The sequence below is a fragment of the Arachis ipaensis genome, chromosome B4 (genome assembly GCF_059453495.1).
Source record: "Arachis ipaensis isolate K30076 ecotype BB chromosome B4, ASM5945349v1, whole genome shotgun sequence".
Taxonomy (NCBI): domain Eukaryota; kingdom Viridiplantae; phylum Streptophyta; class Magnoliopsida; order Fabales; family Fabaceae; genus Arachis; species Arachis ipaensis.
Genome location: NC_142439.1, coordinates 141097310 through 141115840, shown reverse-complemented (window position 1 = coordinate 141115840; position 18531 = coordinate 141097310). Strand labels below are relative to the sequence as shown.

At 34.4% G+C, this 18531-nt stretch overlaps 3 protein-coding genes and 1 pseudogene across 4 annotated transcripts; 2 read left to right on the top strand and 2 right to left on the bottom strand.

Annotated features, from left to right (window-relative positions):
• Positions 1–510: 510 nt before the first annotated feature.
• LOC107637250 (uncharacterized) lies at positions 511–1023 on the bottom strand. Its single transcript, XM_016340683.1, has one exon. The coding sequence runs from the start codon at positions 1021–1023 to the stop codon at positions 511–513; it is 513 nt and encodes a 170-aa protein (XP_016196169.1).
• Positions 1024–1028: 5 nt separating this feature from the next.
• LOC107637249 (uncharacterized) lies at positions 1029–3073 on the bottom strand. The gene is made up of 4 exons (XM_016340682.2): positions 2340–3073; positions 2109–2285; positions 1786–1995; positions 1029–1686 (listed from the first exon to the last, which is right to left on the bottom strand). The coding sequence occupies exons 1-4, from the start codon at positions 3071–3073 to the stop codon at positions 1029–1031; spliced, it is 1779 nt and encodes a 592-aa protein (XP_016196168.2).
• Positions 3074–3998: 925 nt separating this feature from the next.
• On the top strand, positions 3999–4763 carry LOC148569471 (serine/threonine-protein phosphatase 7 long form homolog). The gene is made up of 2 exons (XM_088485072.1): positions 3999–4612; positions 4703–4763. Exons 1-2 carry the CDS (start codon positions 3999–4001, stop codon positions 4761–4763), a joined length of 675 nt encoding a protein of 224 aa, XP_088341198.1.
• Positions 4764–11176: 6413 nt separating this feature from the next.
• On the top strand, positions 11177–12593 carry LOC148569470 (putative UDP-rhamnose:rhamnosyltransferase 1 pseudogene; annotated as a pseudogene). The gene has a single exon (XR_015880897.1). The product of XR_015880897.1 is annotated as a putative UDP-rhamnose:rhamnosyltransferase 1 pseudogene (transcript).
• Positions 12594–18531: the final 5938 nt, after the last annotated feature.

Genomic DNA, 18531 nt, shown 5'->3' with positions numbered 1-18531 from the left:
GCTACACCCTCTAGCGGAACCCAAATGCACGTAATTCGCTACATCTTGTCGCAGATTACGTTGAGGACTTTAATACTCATAAACCGCTATACCCTGTAGCGGTTTATGATCATATGGTGATGAATCCTATTCCGCTACACCCTCTAGCGGATTATGAAGAGTGTGAAAACTTGGAGACATGCCTATCAATGCCAGTCTAATAGTAACAACTCATGATGTTTATGTACGAGGTTATACAAATACAGTCTTCATAAACAATAAGCCGTAGAAATATAATAGGCATCAGGCATTAACACTAACACATATTAAATTACTACATAAGTCATACAAATATAATAGTCATACAACGATTAATAGTTAAAGGAAATAAAAATGTCATAAGTCATACAAATAGGTCGAAACCAACACTAACACTAACACACCAAAGGCACTATCACTAACATCCAAAAACGTAAATTTCTACATGAGAAAATAAAATTAAAAAAACTAGAAGCACAAAGACTAGAAGTCCTACGAACTACCAGCAACGGTGGAGCCTCTCTGGGGGCAAGATCTACGCGTGTGCCCAGGCTGTCTGCAGAGCCCGCATCGCTTTGGTCGGTTAGGGTCGGCCTCATCCATATTTTTCTGGATTCTGGTAGACCTCGATCGCTCATCACGACAACGCCTCAAGCTAGGGTCCGGAATAACGGTCGAAACGTCATAAGGTGGCCAAAGTCCCTCTGGTATTGGCGGCACAAAATCCATCTGGTACACCCTGAACACCTTTTGCATGGTGTAGACCTCGTCGACATAGATAGACCAGTCAAGCCGTGACTGGGAACAACATGCAATCGCATGGCAACATGGATAATGGAGAGCCTGAAAGTATCCACAGTCGCATGTACGATCCTGAAGGGAAACTCGGTACGTCCCAAGTGAAAAGCTCCCAGTCGGTGTCGTCTCGACAATGGTGTACTCAGACTGGTGTCTATCGAATAGGGTGACAGTGAAGCACCTGGAGTCTTTCAAGTTGCGCCCCATCTCCTTCATAAAAGACTGGCAGAACTTGGCACCCTGGCCAATTGAGCCTCTGCCGTCTGACCACGAATCACAAACAACTCTGCTAGCCGACCGTATGTGGACTTCACAAGGGCGGTAACCGGAAGATTCCATGTACCCTTCAGGACAAAATTAACACACTCAGATATATTGGTCGTCATGTGACCGAATCGTCTGCCACCATCCTGGTGCTGAGTCCACTTATCATATTCTATTTTGTTCGTCCAATCACACATTGCTGGATTCTCAGTCCGCATTATATCAAACCAATAGTGAAACTCTACCTCAGTCTTCACATAAGCCGCGTTCACAAGCAAACTCTTTGCATCCGTGCCCTTGAAACTGAGTGCGAAGTTAGCTGCAACATGCCGAATACAAAATGCTCGGTATGTATGCGGGGGTAACCACCCACTGTTAGGGTTCTCTAGTGCAGCCTTGATGCCGTTGTACCTATCTGAGATGACCAGTATCCCCTGTTGCGGAGTCACATGTTGGCGCAGGTTGGTCAGGAAGAAAGACCACGACTCGGCATTTTCTCCCTCCACGAGACTGAAAGCAATAGGCAAGATGTTGGAGTTTTCATCTTGAGCGATGGCCAGAAGCAAAGTCCCTCTATACTTGCCATACAGATGAGTATCGTCTATGCTGACCAATGGCTTGCAGTGTTAGAAAGCTTCAACACAAGGAGGAAACATCCAGAAAAGACGATGAAAATAGCCCCGGTTGAGTCATCGACATCATCACCGACTCGAACCAGAGACGTCTTCAACAAGAAAACCATCCCCTCCATGGTAGACTGCACACCAAGGATCCAACGAGGTAGCTTGGCGTAGGACTCTTCCCAGTCCCCGTATATCTGTGCTACCGCCTTCTGTTTCGCCAATCACGTCTTCCTGTAAGTTGGCTTGAACCCGTACGTTCCTTCGGTAGCTTCTTGCAACACCTTTATCGATACTGCCGCATTGGCTCAAACCAGAGGAAAGATCTTCGCATAGATCACGTGATAATCAAGTTGTCCGTGGTTGCTTGATATCAATGTAGCCAAGCATGTATGTGGTCCGTTGTACCGTCGAACCTCCCAGGTTCCCTTCCGTGCTCGAAGGCTGACGCGAGTCATCCACGTGCAACCCTTCTCAAACTCCTTGCATCTCTCATGGTACTTAAGATGATTCGACTCCATCACTCTGTACTCAACACCGCGCCGAATGCTGTAATCCTTTACAGTAAGCATAGCTTCCTCCTTACTGTGGAAAGATTGGCCAACTTAAAATTCAGCTACAGAATTTCCCTTGTACAACCCTTGACCCCCAAAGGTTGGTGCTGACTCCATCGGTTGGCCGATGGCTTCCAGGTCCAGGGTAGAATAATGTACAGGTTGCCTATGTGTGCCGGCACTTGATGGTGGTTGACATGGTGCTGGGTTTGTCAGAATTTCATCATCGCTATCCCCTCTAATGTCAGCAGGCTCTTCGTCGGAATCATCCTCTAGCATCACATTTTCCACCCGATTCGGTTCCCCATCACGTCCTACATCTGGAGATGGATGAGTTGAGGTGAATACTCCAACTAGACCAGCTAGCCGATACTCCAACAAACACTCAAGTGCAACGACTGGCATCGAGGTGGAGGCACCCGCGATCGTGGTGGACTGAGGGTTTGGCGTGGATTCCCCAGAACTATCGATCCCATGTTCCAACTTCACAAACAACTCGTATATCCTTACTTCCGGAAAATTCCGACGACAATGAAACAACACCTGCATATATTCATCTGATCGTAACACGAATGTTTCATATTGCACGCCGGTTGACACAACCGCAATAGAAATCTTATAGAACAGCTTCTTCACCCACTTTGTGCCACCTGCGCCCAACTTTTGCAATATACTGCTCTTCAGATCCAACAGTGTATCAGATGACCTGATGAAAACACTCAGTGGTTTTCTATCCGTAAACTTCACACCGTGCCTCTTACTCTTTTTTATTTTTCCAGAAGAGTGCACTAACACCAAAAAGTTCTCTTCACTCTCCATTCCTCAAGTTATGAATGAGTGAAAAAATGACACTCTACACAACTTGCTAGGTATATATAGGCATGTTCCCAAGCTTCCACACTCTTCATAATCTGCTAGAGGGTGTAGCGGTTTATGAGTATTCAAGTCCTCAACGTAATCCGCGACAGGGTGTAGCGAATTACGTGCATTTGGGTTCCGCTAGAGGGTGTAGCGGATTATATATAATTGCGTTTGTTGCATTTGTGTCTGAAATTTGCCAATATATTTACGTAAAGGTTTCCTTCAATCATTTTATTTATGTAAATTGCCTTAATTTTTAATAACAATAATGTGTAATAATTTATTATTATTTTTTAGGGATTTATTATTATTTTTTATGATAATAATAATAATAATCATACTGTTACCAGTAAACGATTTTTTTAATAATGTTTAATTAAAAAAATTATTATGTTTAATACTTTAGTAATATTTTGTAATAATAATTAATACTGTATGTTAATAACAAATCGTTTAGGTTATAGATAATATAATAAATGGTTATTATTATTATTGTTATTATTGTTATATTTGAGTAATTATTATTATAATTAGAGTATTATTATGATTATTTTATAATACTGGTTATGATAGTGAGAATAAGTTATTATTAGTTTTTAATAATTAATAATATTGTTTAATAAATAATAGACAAATATTTATTAATTTTTAATAATTTATTATTATGTTTTAAGATAATAATAATAATAATGTTTAGTTGTTGTTGTTAATTTTTTTTGAACAAATTATTAACCGATATTATTTAGAATTTAATAATTATTTTTTTTTGCAGGCTATCAGAAATTTGTTGCCCAGAAAATTGGATCTGCCAGATACCTTTAACGAGGTAGCTGCAGCGACATTGGCATTGACTGGGTTTCAACACATTTCGCGAATAGTCGAAATGAGAGGTCATTCTGCACTACTGAGTGCTTTGGTGGAACGCTGGAGGCCGAAAACTCATACATTTCATCTTCCGGTCGGTGAAGTGATGGTGAAGCTGGAAGATGTGAGCTATATTCTTGGTCTCCCGATTAATGGAGAGGCCGTTACAGGTAGATCAGATAGCAGCCACCAGTTTTTGGTGGAGAACTGCATTGCGTGTTTTGGTCGGGAGCCCGGTCCGGACGATCACGTGTTCAGGAAGGTTAATATTGCTTGGGTCCGACGGTGCAGAGACATCGAGCCGTGTGATACTCAGGAGTCTCTCGAGCGGTACGTCCGGGTGCACATTTTCTGCGTGCTCGGAACAATTGTGTTTCCGAATAAGTCGACTGTTTCACTGAACTCGAAGTTTCTACCGCTACTTCGGAATTTCCACCGGATTTCAGGGTATAGTTGGGGGGCAGCCAGTCTGGCACACCTATACAGATCGTTGTGTCGTGTCTCACGATACAACTGCAAGGAAATGGATGGCCCACTGATACTGCTTTTTGTTTGGGCGTGGGAGCGTATGCCGTTCCTGGCACCTATACCCCGCGATCAACTCGGCGATATTGGTATTCCACTAGTGCAACGGTATTGGCTTTTATCGTTATTGTTATTGTTATTGTTATTATTATTATTATTTTGTTCTTCTTATTAATATTGTTATTCTATTTTCGTTAGGTGGAGTCATTGGCACCAACATATGAGATATATACGGCGGCCTACTACGCATTTTAAGTGAGGACTCGACGACATGGGAGTTGACGACGTAAGTTGTACCATTAATGTCCAATATTTTTATTCAGAATAATAGTTTTTCTAATCGGCCTCTTGGTAACTATTGTACAGTTTATATGGCGGCCATATATGGGAGTGGAAATTCTGGATGTCCTCGCTCCCCATATGGTTATGTGATCTATCCAGTCGCCTCTAGTGTCATTCGAGTGCATAGAATGGCACCCGACAGACCGGGTCAGACGACAGTTCGGGATGCAGCAGCTACCACCAGGCCCCGCAGCGTTGCCTTCACCTACGACATGCGCATCACCATCAGTCAGACAAGGCAAATAAAATAAACAATGTAGGAAACTTGAGTTAATAATCATAACATATACGTATTCGCATACTCAGGAAATTTCGGGTCATGCATGGCTTCGAGATCTAGAGTCCGCATAAAAGACGGAACACCAAACGGGTGCTGGCTTACAATCGCATTCGCTTCATTTTGTACCTCCGGATTGCCTGCCAAGTCTCCATTATCGTTTTCATTATCGACTTCATAGTTAGCTTCGAACTCCTCTTCACTGTCATTATTATCTTCTTCCCAATCTATATCCACAAGCTCATCAACATTGACCTCCTCGCCGACTGCACCGACCCTGACTGCTATTCAAACTCAACGTACAACTCTATCATCGGCACGTGAAATCGGGTTTGTTGATAAATACAGAACATCTGCTGCATACTGACGATGTCAGTGATGGGCATTAACTGAAACTGTATTAGCCCACCAAATACTTGCACAGGACTTCTGTATAAAAGGTTGCTTACCCTTTTCAAAATGTGGCTTTGAATGTTATTACAAAGCCCATTTTGTAACTCGACAAACCTCATGGTACATGGAATAGGAAATGACAACGGACATTCACAAACAAAAGTCACTCCTTCATGTGTGTTTGGTATAACTTCACCGTTATAATATACTCGCAAATTTGCAATATTTTCCATAACTTCAACCTCACCTACTCCAATTTTTTTGACACACCTAACTGCCAAAAAAACTAAGAACTACAACATATGTATTCGAAAGAAGAGTATGATGAGTAAAATAGGAGTGAGGCCGTTTAATTTGGGTGAGGAGTGCTTCGTATTTATAGGCAGGTCTCTTCATTAAAATATTTTTTCTCAACAAACGCAACCTGCGTTTTTCATTTTTCAAAAAAATAATCTGACAACGCGAAAAACGCAGCCTACGTTTTGCGTTTCCCCCAAAAAAAGCTAACACTCAGCACAAAACGTAATCTGCGTTTTGTTATTACGAAAAAAAAATTTTAACCCATCACAAAACGCAGGCCGCGTTTGGGTTGAAACAAATAAAAAAAGAATTTGAAAAGCCTTCAGAAAGCAAAACGCAGCCCACGTTTGTTCCCTTTCCTGAACAAAAAAACAAAAAACAAAAACAGGCCAAAAGTAAAACGCAGGTAACCTTTTACACCTGACACCATAGCAGGAAAAAATTTGTTCATGCATCCATTACATTGAACAACACCAAGCTTTGTTCCATATAAAAAAAATGAGCCTAAATATGAATGGGACCAGGTCAATAATTTGTCAAAGAATAAAATATTATTTTTGTTTTTAATGTTTGGAGTAAATTTTAAAGTTATTTTTTTATAAATAGAGATTTTTACTCATTATGAAATATTAGTAAAATGACTAATACATGAACTTGTGAAAAAAAAAAAAATACATATACAATAAAGTATAGATTATATCTTTTGTCTCTAATGTATTGAAATTCTTTAATATTTAGTTTAGTTAAACTTTATTTTTAATTTCATTCTACAATAATATCAAATTTTTACGGCAGATAATTATTCAATTATGTATTTAAATTTATTTTTAATCACATTATTTATTTCTAAGTGAATTTATTTTTAATTAAGAACAAAATTAAAAAATAAATTAAGTAATTATTTATCGTAAAAAAATTGAAATTATTGAAAAAAAGATTAATAAAAAAGTAAAATTTTTTTCTTTTTCGCAAGTCTATGTATCGTTTTTGTCCTCAATGTTTTCGTCCTATTTAAGTTCTTAATGTTTTAAAATCGTCTTAATTTTATCCGGCCGTTAATTTCTAAAATGGTTGAGACTTAAATAAGACGATTTAAACGTTAAAAAAAAAAAGACAACTTTAAAACTTACCCCAAAAATTAAAAAAAAAATACTTTATTCATTTGCCAAAACAACAAACATCACATGTATATTTACGAAGATAAACATACAACATACGCATCCTGTACCTATACAGGCAAACTTTTTGGATAACTTTATTCTTACCCATCATTTAAGCGCAAAAAGGTAATTAATTAAGTACCCTATACACTTCAATTATTACAGCACTCTCAAAGTCTAAAAAGCTCAATCCATTTTATCAATACAATTTTACAAACGGAAGACTTTCACATATACCAGTGTATTTGACTGGTACATTGGTATACAATAAATAATAACCATTTAGATACTAATTAAAAAATAGAAACTGTTGAAATGTTAGAAAAAATAACTGAAGTATATTTTAGAAAATTCAGAATATGGTGTGTAATGAACTTGTCTTATAGGTTGTAGATGAATATTGTAAAAAAATTGTGTGTCCTCTCTTGATGGGTTATACTATTATAGCATTGATGATTTATAAATGACTCTTGGTTCAGCTAGGTTAACTATGTTTGAATTTAGGACCAATGCTTTATTATAGGTCTCTTTTTCTGAAAAAAATGGGCCTCTGTAACTGAAAATGCAATTTTGTCATTAGACTAGTATAGTGATTTAATTTAGATTTTGTGATGAAATATATATTAGTGTTTAAATTAAGAAAATAGTTAGAATATATATGTCTAATTAAGAAAATAGTTGTCATTAGACTAGTCTAATGTTATTAACCATTAAAATTATTATTTTTTGTCCTATTATTTCAAGTATTACACAAGTATTATAATACATTATAATATAAAATTTTTGGTTCTGAGATTAAGAAAAAGTAATCCTTTATCATATCGGTATAATTAAAAAAGTGAGATTCAAGCAAATAATATTTTTAACAATATAAAAATTATTAACTAATATAATAAAAGAAATTATTAGAGAAAGATAGATTTAATGTATTTTTTTATAAAAAATACTAGAGGAGTATCAAAGTTTATTATTTTTGTCCATCAATTAGTTATCAATATTTAAAAGTATGAGATAAAGAATATTATTGCGCTATTAGACTAAAAAAAATTAAATTAATGATTAAATAATAACTAAAAATAATAAATTATTATACACCCCTAACATTTATTTTATTTTATTTCTAAAATAGTCTTTATCATATGTATATGGATAAAAAAATATTATTTTTTTTCATTTACAAAACTTAAACCCAAAATTTTTTAATTAAAGAATAAGATATTCATATACTCATCACTTTTACTAATATTGTATTGTAATAATTATATATATTTAATAAATAAAAAGAAATTAAAAAAAATACTTTTATACCTATTAATTCATTAGTTCATATATCTATCTATTAATAATATATTAAAATAAAACTTAAAATAGTCTTTAAATACATTATTATTTTTGTCCTAAACCAAACCAACCAGTACATTTATGTCCACCAATTCAAACACAACAAATTCCAATCTATTTTTCCAATGTGGTTATCTGTTCCCATTATATCTGGGCTTGTATTCACAGAGTCCATCAGCATCTATCCAGAGTTGTCTCTATTATATAATTTCTAAGTTTTTATGTAAAAAAAAGTTTGAATTTCAATATCTATATCTTTTTTTATTTTTTTTATTTGCGCACCCAGTCCTTTATAATTTAAAGCCCTCTCTTGTGGCAAAAATGGTTGTTGTTCGTTCACCTTCCAGTATCCGTTCTGTGCTTGAGGACAGGCTTTGACACCAATTTCTAACTAAGGTCAAGGACGTCCTCTCAATGCTCTAACGCCCACACCGGATATGGACCGAACTGTCTCATGACGTTCTGAACCCAGCTCACGTACCGCTTTAATGGACGAATAGCCCAACCCTTGAAACATACTACAGTCCCAGGTGACGAAGAGCCGACATCGAGGACTCTATTATGGCTGGCTTATTAATACAAGTCATTATTTAGTTTTACACTTTTATTCACTGATTTATTATTCTTAGGTGTCTTTTTTCTATTTTTTTATGGACTTTTTCATTAATATACACCATAGAAAAAGACAAAAACTTTACTGGCCACCGATTCGTACATAGTATACCGCTCTATCAATAAAATGACTGGCAAAAATTTTCCTTTACAATAATGATCAATGATATCTTTTAGTACAGTACGGATGGATATATAATTTTTAAAAAAGTGTTAGAGGATTAGTAAATTTTGTGATTTATAATTATTAATTAGTCATTATTAATATTTTTAATAATGTAAAATTTTATCTAATAATATAAAATTATTCATTTTTATTTTACAAATTAAATACTGACTAAATTTTAATAAAAATACTGTACTCTAGACTTTTTTTATATTTTATCCTCCCATGCGTTCCACGCGAAATGCTCGAAGGTCAAGATTAATATTTCTTAAGATACCTTTTCATTCTTTTTAAGAAAAAGAAAGATTATTTAACTATCAACCAACAATCAGTATTAAGTATATATTAAAAATAAATTAATATATATATATAATAACTTATTTTAATAATTAATTTTAATATATAAATAATATTTTTAATCAAATAAATATGTACATAAGCACCTTTATTCCTATTTCAGTAGTGGCGGAGCCTTTTAGAAAAATAGAGCAATAGTCCCCAATGAATTCGTAGACTTTATTTTAAGAGATCTGCTATATATACAAATTTTTTTGGCTTACAAATTATATAAGTTGCTCCAAGTCTAAAAAAAAAAAAAAAAAATACGCGTTCCTTCAACATTCACTCTTCATCTTCTTTCTCAATCAAAACGTAAACCATCAAGAAAAAAATACGCGCCCCTTTCACAATATGTTCACTCTTCCTCTTCTTCCTCAATCAAAACGCAAACCATCAAGATTCAAGGGACATTCAAAACAAATTACTACGATTCTGTAGAAACGTTTCAACTCCTCGCAAAGAGTAGAAGAAATTAAGAAAAAAAGATACAAATCTCCATAAAAAATCACCAGAAAAAAGGAAGAAACATTATTCAAGGTACTGTTTACTGTTCTTCTAGGTTTTTCTTCTAGATTGTCTCTGTCATGTGCCTCATCCTTAACCAGCAAAACATTAAAAGATTTCAAGAAGAAATATACTGTCTTCTCATGTTTTGAGTGTATTTCTTAAATCTTTTGGGTGTATTTCTTAAATCCTTTGGGTGTATTTCTGTAATCTTTTGGGTGTATTTTTATAATCCTTTCTGTAATCATTTGGGTGTATTTCTGTAACCGTTTGGGTGTATTTCTGTAATCGTTTGGGTGTATTTCTGAAGTTCCATTATCTTCAAAACGATTTTAAAGTTTGATTTCAAAAACCATGAAAATCGAAAAAAACGAAGTAAAGAGAGAACGCATGAAGGAAATCTAATAAATTTGGCAAGAAACTCGAAAAAAGAAACGAAATCTTTTAAAAAATGGAAGTTATATATTTGTGCGTTGATTGATTTGAATTGATTTAAAATTCTGTTAGAAAGGCACGTAACAAGCAGCGCGTTTAATGGGTGAGTTTCGTTCAGACTTGTAAAACTTGTAAATACAAAACACTTGTATGTAGAGATTAATCTTTATTTTAAAAGCAAAATTCAACCGTTTAAATGCATAAACGAAAAAAAATTTAATTAACTCATCTTGACGACTCTAATTTTATGTTCTAAAAAACACAATAAGCTTATGGAACAACGCTGAATCATAAAAACTACAACAAAAGTAATATTGCTATTTCTATTATAATTTTTGATGATGTCATTTTACATATTACTGCTCATAATTTTTTATACTGTATTTTTACATAAATTTATAAAAGAACAAATTATTAAAATAAGAATGAGAATATATTTATTATCAAATATCTGCTACAAAAATTACAAGACCTTAAATAATTTAATTTGTGGGCCACATACTCACAATAAATAGAATTAAGAAAAAAAATTAAATATCAATATGTTAACTATATATTATTAAAAGTCACTCATCAAAATCAATTATTAATATAAAATACACATTAAATATAAATTAAATAATATATATATATTTATATATAAATATATAATAACTATATTTTAATCATTAATTTTAACGTCCAAACAATATTTTTTAACCAATAATGGAGATGGCACATATACAATTATTGAATCTTTGATGTGGTGATGTGTAACTATGTGGTCTATAAATAATTAACTATATTTGTTACAAAAAGTAAGACAACTACCATTATTGCACCATGCCTGAACAAGCTATCAATAACAAGAAGCTTCACATTGCTGTGTTTCCATGGCTTGCTTTTGGTCACATAATTCCATTCTATGAGCTTGCAAAACTCATAGCTCAAAAGGGTCACAAAGTTTCATTCATTTCCACACCTAGAAATATCAAACGCCTCCCTAAACTACCTTCAAATTTGCAACCTTTGGTGGAGTTCATAGAACTTCCTTTGCCCCACGTAGAAAATCTCCCTCAAAATGCAGAGTCAACTTTGGATGTTCCACACCATATAGTACCATACCTTAAGAAAGCTTTTGATGGTCTTCAAGGACCTTTGACTAAGTTTCTAGAGAGTTCCACTCCTCATTGGCTCTTATATGACTTTGCACCTTTTTGGTTACTACCAATATGTTCTAACCTTGGTATCTCATGCATTTACTTTTGTATCTTTTGTGCATTTGTTGAATATTTCTGTTTGGATTCCATTCTAATAAGGGCACATAGCAACTCCATTGAAGAAATAGCTAAGCCTGTGTATGACTTCCTAAGTCAACAAAATGAATCTGGGGTCACAGATGCATTCAGACTCCAAGAAATCGTCGTCGGAGCCGCTGCCGTCGCTATAAGAAGTTGCACGGAGGTTGAAGGTGAGTCTCTAAAGAATCTTGAACGTGTATGCAAGAAACCAATTATTCCGGTTGGGTTATTGCCACCTTTACCACAAAGCAATGATGAAGACAACAACAATGATGACAAGGATGAAAATTGGCCCAAAATTCTTAAGTGGTTAGATAAAAAAGAAAAAGGGTCAGTGATTTATGTAGCATTTGGAAGTGAGGTTAAACTAAGTGATGAGGAATTCAATGAGATAGCTATGGGATTAGAATTATCTAATTGTCCATTTTTTTGGGCTTTAAAACGGAAAAATAGTCCTAATAACGATGTCAGTAGTCCAATGGAGACAAATAATAAAAGTGGAATTATATGGAATAATTGGGTACCACAATTAAAAATATTAACACATAAATCTATTGGAGGGTTTTTGAGTCATTGTGGTTGGAGTTCCATAATAGAGTCTCTTGAATTTGGTTGTCCACTTATTTTGTTGCCCTTCTCAAGGGAGCAAGAGTTGAATGCTATGGTTATGGAAGGAATAAAAGTAGGGGTGAAAGTGGAAAGAAATGAAAATGACGGAAAATTCACAAGATATTCCATAGCCAAGGCATTGAGAGCTTTGATGTTGGAAGAGGAAGGAAAGAGTTGTAGAAGCCATGCAGAGGAGAAGATCAAGATATTTGGGAACAAAGAGCTGCATCAAAAGTACATAGATGAATTTGTTGATTTTATGGAAATCCATGGGCCTAACATTAGTTAATAATATTTCTATTATGTCTTAATGTATTTAAGAGTTCATTTATGATTCTCTTCTTTTTTTTTCTTCGGCTATATTATGTGTTATTATTAAAAAAAAAAACATTGTATGGTTTTTTTTAAATGTGTTTTTTCTTTAAAAAATTAGAATTTAACTAACATATTCTCTAAGGGTACATGATAAAGTTATCATTAGTAAAAAATTTTAAATATTTTTAATGGCCATGTTGGGAGAGAAGTGAATGGATATGAGAGTATTTACGGAGGCCATGGTTTCGGGGTAATCAATACCGAGGGTAAAACTATTTTGGACTTTTCCTCAACCTTTGATCTTCTCATCGCAAATACATGTTTTAAAAAGAGAGACGAACATCTTATAACCTATAAGAGTGGCATGACAAGCTCTCAAATCGACTTCTTCTTGTTGAGGAGAGTCGACCGGAAATTTTGCATTAACTGTAAAATTATCCCGGGAAAGAGTTTGACAACACAACATAAGGTGCTCGTCATGGATTTTCGCGTTGAGCAAAAGTTGAGGAAAAGATATCATACGAAGAACCCAAGGACGAGGTGGTGGCGGATGAAAGGCGAGGAACAAAGAAGCTTCCTAAGACGGGTAGAAGAAGAGACAAAGTGGGATGGGAATGGAAGCGCGGAAGAGATGTGGAGGGAGATGGCATAAGTTATTAGAAGAACAGCAAAAGAAAGTTTTGGTGAATCTAAAGGAATAGGACCAAGAGACAAGGAGTCCTGGTGGTGGAATGCGAGTATACAAGAAAAGATAAAGATAAAAAGGGAATGCTTTAAAGAGTGATCTTTATGCCGCAATGCAGATAATTGGAAAAAATATAAGGCGGCTAAGAAAGAGACAAAAGTGGCTGTAAGTGAAGCAAGAACAAGAGCATATGAGGGTCTCTACCAGTCTTTGGGCACGAAAGAAGGAGAAAAAGGTATATATAGAATCGCAAAGAGTCGGGAAAGAAGAACGAGAGATTTGGATCAGGTTAAGTGCATAAAGGATAAGGATGGAGAGGTATTGGCTCAAGAGGAGAAGATTAATAAAATGTGGAAGAGCTACTTCTACGAGTTATTTAATGAGGGACAGAAGACTCTTCCGAGCCTTGGTCGATTATGCACAAGGGAAGAAGATCAAAACTTTGACTACTATCGAAGGATTCGAGACTTCGAGGTAAAAGAGGCTCTAAAGCAGATGAAAAATGGCAGGGCAGTAGTACCTGATAATATCCCGATTGAGGTTTGGAAGGGTCTTGGAAAAAAAGGCATCAACTGGTTAACCATGCTTTTTAATGAGATTTTAAGGTCAAAGAAAATGCCTGATGAGTGGAGAAAGAGCACCTTGGTACCTATCTACAAGAACAAGGGGATATACAAAGTTGCGGAAACTATAGAGGGATTAAGCTTATGAGTCATACTATGAAGTTATGGGAAAGGGTGATAGAACGGAGGTTGAGAAAAGAGACACAAGTAACAGAGAACCAATTTGGATTTATGCCAGGCAGATCTACCACTGAAGCGATATACCTATTAATATAAGAAGGATGATGGAGAGGTATTGTAGTAATAAAAGGGATCTACATATGGTGTTTATTGATTTGGAAAAAGCGTATGATAGGGTACCAAGGGAGGTCTTATGGAAGGTTTTAGAAAAGAGGAGAGTAAGGATCGCATATATTCGGGCAATTAAAGACATGTATGATGGGGCCACAACTAGTGTGAAGACTCAAGGTGGTGTGACAGAGAAATTCTCTATTGGTATAGGATTACACCAGGGATCATCCTTAAGTCCATACCTTTTCACATTAGTCTTGGAAGTACTCACAGAGCACATCCAAGAGTCTGTGCCATGGTGCATGCTTTTTGCCGATGATATTGTCCTTATGGGAGAGTCAAGGAAAGACCTAAATAAGAAGTTGGAGTTATGGAGAGAAGCTCTAGAAGTGTATGGTCTGCGCATAAGCCGTAGCAAGACGGAATATATGGAATGTAAGTTCAATCTGAGAAGGGAAAACCCCAATATAGAGGTGAAGATTGGAGAAAACATCCTACGAAAAGTTAAAAGTTTTAAGTATCTTGGGTGCATCATACAGGATAATGGAGAGATTGAACATGATGTAAATCATAGGATCCAAGCAGGTTGGTCAAAATGGCGGAGTGCATCTGGTTTTATATGCGACAAAAAAGTGCCTTTAAAACTTAAAGGTAAATTCTATCGCACCGCTATAAGACCGGCTATGCTGTATGGTACGGAGTGTTGGGCGGCTAAAGGGGAGCACGAACATAAGCTGAGTGTGGCAGAGATGAAGATGTTGAGATGGATGAGAGTGGTCATACGCGATTGGATAAAATAAGGAATGAAGATATAAGGGAGAGAGTTGGAGTAGCACCCATTATGGAGAAGATGGTTGAATCGCGTCTCAGGTGGTTTGGACATGTGAGAAGAAGACCGATAGAACATCCAGTCAGGAGGGTGGATGAGATAGTAGATGGACAAAGGGCGAAAGGCAGAGGAAGACCTAAGAAGACCATCCATGAAGTGGTCAAACGAGATCTACATGTAAACAGTCTCTCTGTAGACATGATACATGACAGAGCACAATAGCGTCGTTTGATTCATGTAGTCGACCCCACTTAGTGGGACAAGGCTTTGTTGTTGTTGTTGTAAAATAAATATATTGAAAAATTAATTTTTTTATATTTTCAACTAAAACTTTCTTAATTTGTAAAATTTAGCTAAATCCAAAACATTATATGTTAATTATAAAATATTTTTATATTAGATTCATAAATTTCTGTGTTAATTTTAAAATTTTTTTCTGTTATTTAAAAAATTATCTCTTTAGAGTTTTGATTGTAAAAATATATGTCTGTCTTTCATTCCATCATTTATTTATTTATTTATATAAAAGTTAAATATAATATATCTAATATATGTTACTCCATTATTTAGTGACAATTCTAATAATTGCCAGTAAAATCTTTTCATGGCTGCAAACAATGTATAAGTTTGAGCGACTATTTTTTTGATAATTTATATAATCACTAAAAATAATTTTAAAATTATAAAATTATTTATTTTTAGTTATTATTATTATTATTTTTACTAATTATGAGGTTTATATGCATGGGTACCAATAATAATAAATAAAGCTCACTAACAAATGTGTTTCTTTCAGAATTTTTAATTTTTCCCACAAATATTTTCTTCCTACAAATATAAAATTTTTATTCTCACCCTGAAAAGTAGCTATTTAATATTTTTAAAAAATCAACATTTGAAATTATTTATTATACCCATAAAAAATGCATATAATAAAACAAATATATCCGTTTTAAAAATAATTTTCAACAATTTATAGTACTAACAAACAAGATTTTATTAGTACCGAGTATAGTATTTTTCAAATGTAATATTTCTAAAAATTAATTTTTAACCTTAAATTAAACAATCGTTAAAATCTCGCGTTCATAAGTATGCAAAATAAACAGATAATAACTATATGAGAGTCACTTAGATAAAGATGTTAAAAACGTCTTTTTATAAAGATGTTTTTAATAATTAAAATTTAACACATATAATCGATTAAATCGTGTTATTTTTGTCAAAATTAGGCTAGACAAATTGATCTAACCGAAAAATGATGAATCAAATCTTGAACTGGTCTAAATTAATATTATTTTTTATTGAAAATAACTACAATATCCTATTATAGAAAATGACTAAAATACTTCTATTATATATATTAATTTTGAGAATTCTAAATTTTAGTTCTTTATTTTTCTATCGTAGGATTAGGATTTAGAATTTTTTAAATTAATATATATATATATATATATAATAAGAGTATTTTAATTATTTTCTATAATAAAGGTATTGTAGTCATTTTTTATAAAAAATAATATTAATTTAGATCAGTTCAAAATTTGATTCACCATTTTTTCGGTTAAATCAATTTATCTAACCTAATTTTGACAAAAATAACATAATTTAATCGATTATATATATTAAATTTTAATTATTAAAAAATATTTTTAAAAAAAGATGTTTTAAACGCCTTTATCTGAGTAGTTCCCTAACTATATATATATATATATATATATATATATATATATATATATATATCGTGGTTTACAGTCACACATCTCACATCTGCGGCTTATTGCTCAAATGAATAGTTTATTTTTAATTTAATTAATTAGTTAATTAATATTTTGAACACTAATAAAGTTACACTAAAAAATTGATATTTAATTTAGGAGTAAATGCCCAAATTGGTCCCTGAAATTTAAATCGGTATTCAATTCAGTCCTTTATTTTTCTAAATGACCAAATAAATCCCTAAAATTGAGAAACGTGCGTCCCCGTTAGTCCCTCCCAGAATTGCCGTCTTAACGTTGCTGATGTGGAACGTTAACTGCCATGTGGGCATTCCAGCTGGATGCTGATGTGTGCCAAGGTTGAATTTGTTTCAAATTGGTATCTGGAATTGCCTAATATTACCCAAATTAGTCCGTTGCAATTATAAAACCCTAATTTTCTTGTCTTCTTCGATTCTCCTTCTCTTCTCCGACTCTCCTTCTCTTCTGTTCGACCTCTCTTCTTCGCCGTAAAACCCAAATTGATTTCTTGTCTGTGTGAGTGATGATGGGTGGTGGCGAGAAAAGCCAAAGTAGCTTAAGTAGGAACAACGCTGCAGGCAGACCTTATGGCAACAAAGGAATGCGAAATAGAGGGGAGGTAAGAACGGTGTTTTCTGTTATTGCGGGCTTCGAACGGTGATGAAGCACTCAACAACTGCAGAAAATCCTGGTAGACCATTTTATGGTTGTCCGAACTATGAGGTAAGGTTATGGCTGTGAAGAAAATGTTAAGATGGTTTGAGTTTGAGTTTGGATTCACCTGCATTTTTTACTTTGCAGTATGGAATTCACTGTAATTTTTTTCGCTGGGCTGATGGATGTGAAGATCAAGTTTCTGCAGCACCCATTCCACTAGAAGTTTTGCATGAGTTAAGTTGGAGGATGACAAGCTTGGAGAGTGATGTTAAGACCGTGAAGATGATGACAATGATGCTGCTGGCTTTTGTTGTTACTTTTGGTGTGTGTTTAGGTTTTAGTTTGTTGGGGTTTATATTCAACAAATGATGATAATGTTATGAAATTTTAAATTTCTTAAGTGGTATGTAATGTCTTGATGAAGATGGAATGAAATGAAATGAAACACTAATTTGACATGAGTTCAACTCTTGATGCTGCACTTATTCTGCTAAAAATTGTGTTCAACTAAACCAGAAAGAGATAAATCACAACATGAACTAAACCAAAAGCTTCATTAATTTAAGATAACTAATACCGGAACATGGAACAAGTGTTGTTTGTGCTAAAGCACATTGTGCATAATATAGTATCACAACCCAAAGCATCATACGCCATAACAACATTCAAAGGCCATACATACAAGTTTGATAGGTTACATTAAAAAAAGGCAGAATTCTTTAAGCATAACATTCAGCTACAACAACATGAACTCAAAAAGCCACCACACTTTGTGCTGGTTAGACAGTTTTCCTTGGTGGGTTGAATCCTGGATTTGGAACAAATTTCAAGAAGGAGGCAAGTTTTTCAGAGGTTGCTGCACTAGCTCCCTGAATAGTCTCTCTTGAAATCTCAGTCGGATTTGGAGCAGCCGCAGCAGTAGCAGCAGTGGATGAAGTTGTCCTCTTGACAGGGAGTTTGTCTATGCGTCTCTCACATTTAGTTCTCAGATGGCCTTTCTTTGCAGTCTTTGTAGTCTTTACAGCCTATGATATCAACAACAACAATACAAGTGTCATTATATGGATTTGTTTGTTTCCAGATTTATCAATAGCAACAATATCAATAACAACAATACCTTAGTTGCAGGTTCTTGTTCAGCTCCTAGACCCCCTTCAGCAGCAACTTCTGTTTGAGTATCAATTTGTCCT

Excerpts from the sequence above, each read along its gene's own strand:
- LOC107637250 (XM_016340683.1), bottom strand. The coding sequence starts at position 1,023 with ATGGGGCGCAACTTGAAAGACTCCAGGTGCTTCACTGTCACCCTATTC.
- LOC107637249 (XM_016340682.2), bottom strand. The coding sequence starts at position 3,073 with ATGGAGAGTGAAGAGAACTTTTTGGTGTTAGTGCACTCTTCTGGAAAA. Across the intron at positions 2,286-2,339 it reads CCAACCTTTGGGGGTCAAGG|TAAGGAGGAAGCTATGCTTA; the intron begins GTTGTACAAGGG and ends ATCTTTCCACAG. Across the intron at positions 1,687-1,785 it reads GACGTCTCTGGTTCGAGTCG|CATAGACGATACTCATCTGT; the intron begins GTGATGATGTCG and ends GCCATTGGTCAG.
- LOC148569471 (XM_088485072.1), top strand. The coding sequence starts at position 3,999 with ATGAGAGGTCATTCTGCACTACTGAGTGCTTTGGTGGAACGCTGGAGG. Across the intron at positions 4,613-4,702 it reads GGTATTCCACTAGTGCAACG|GTGGAGTCATTGGCACCAAC; the intron begins GTATTGGCTTTT and ends TATTTTCGTTAG.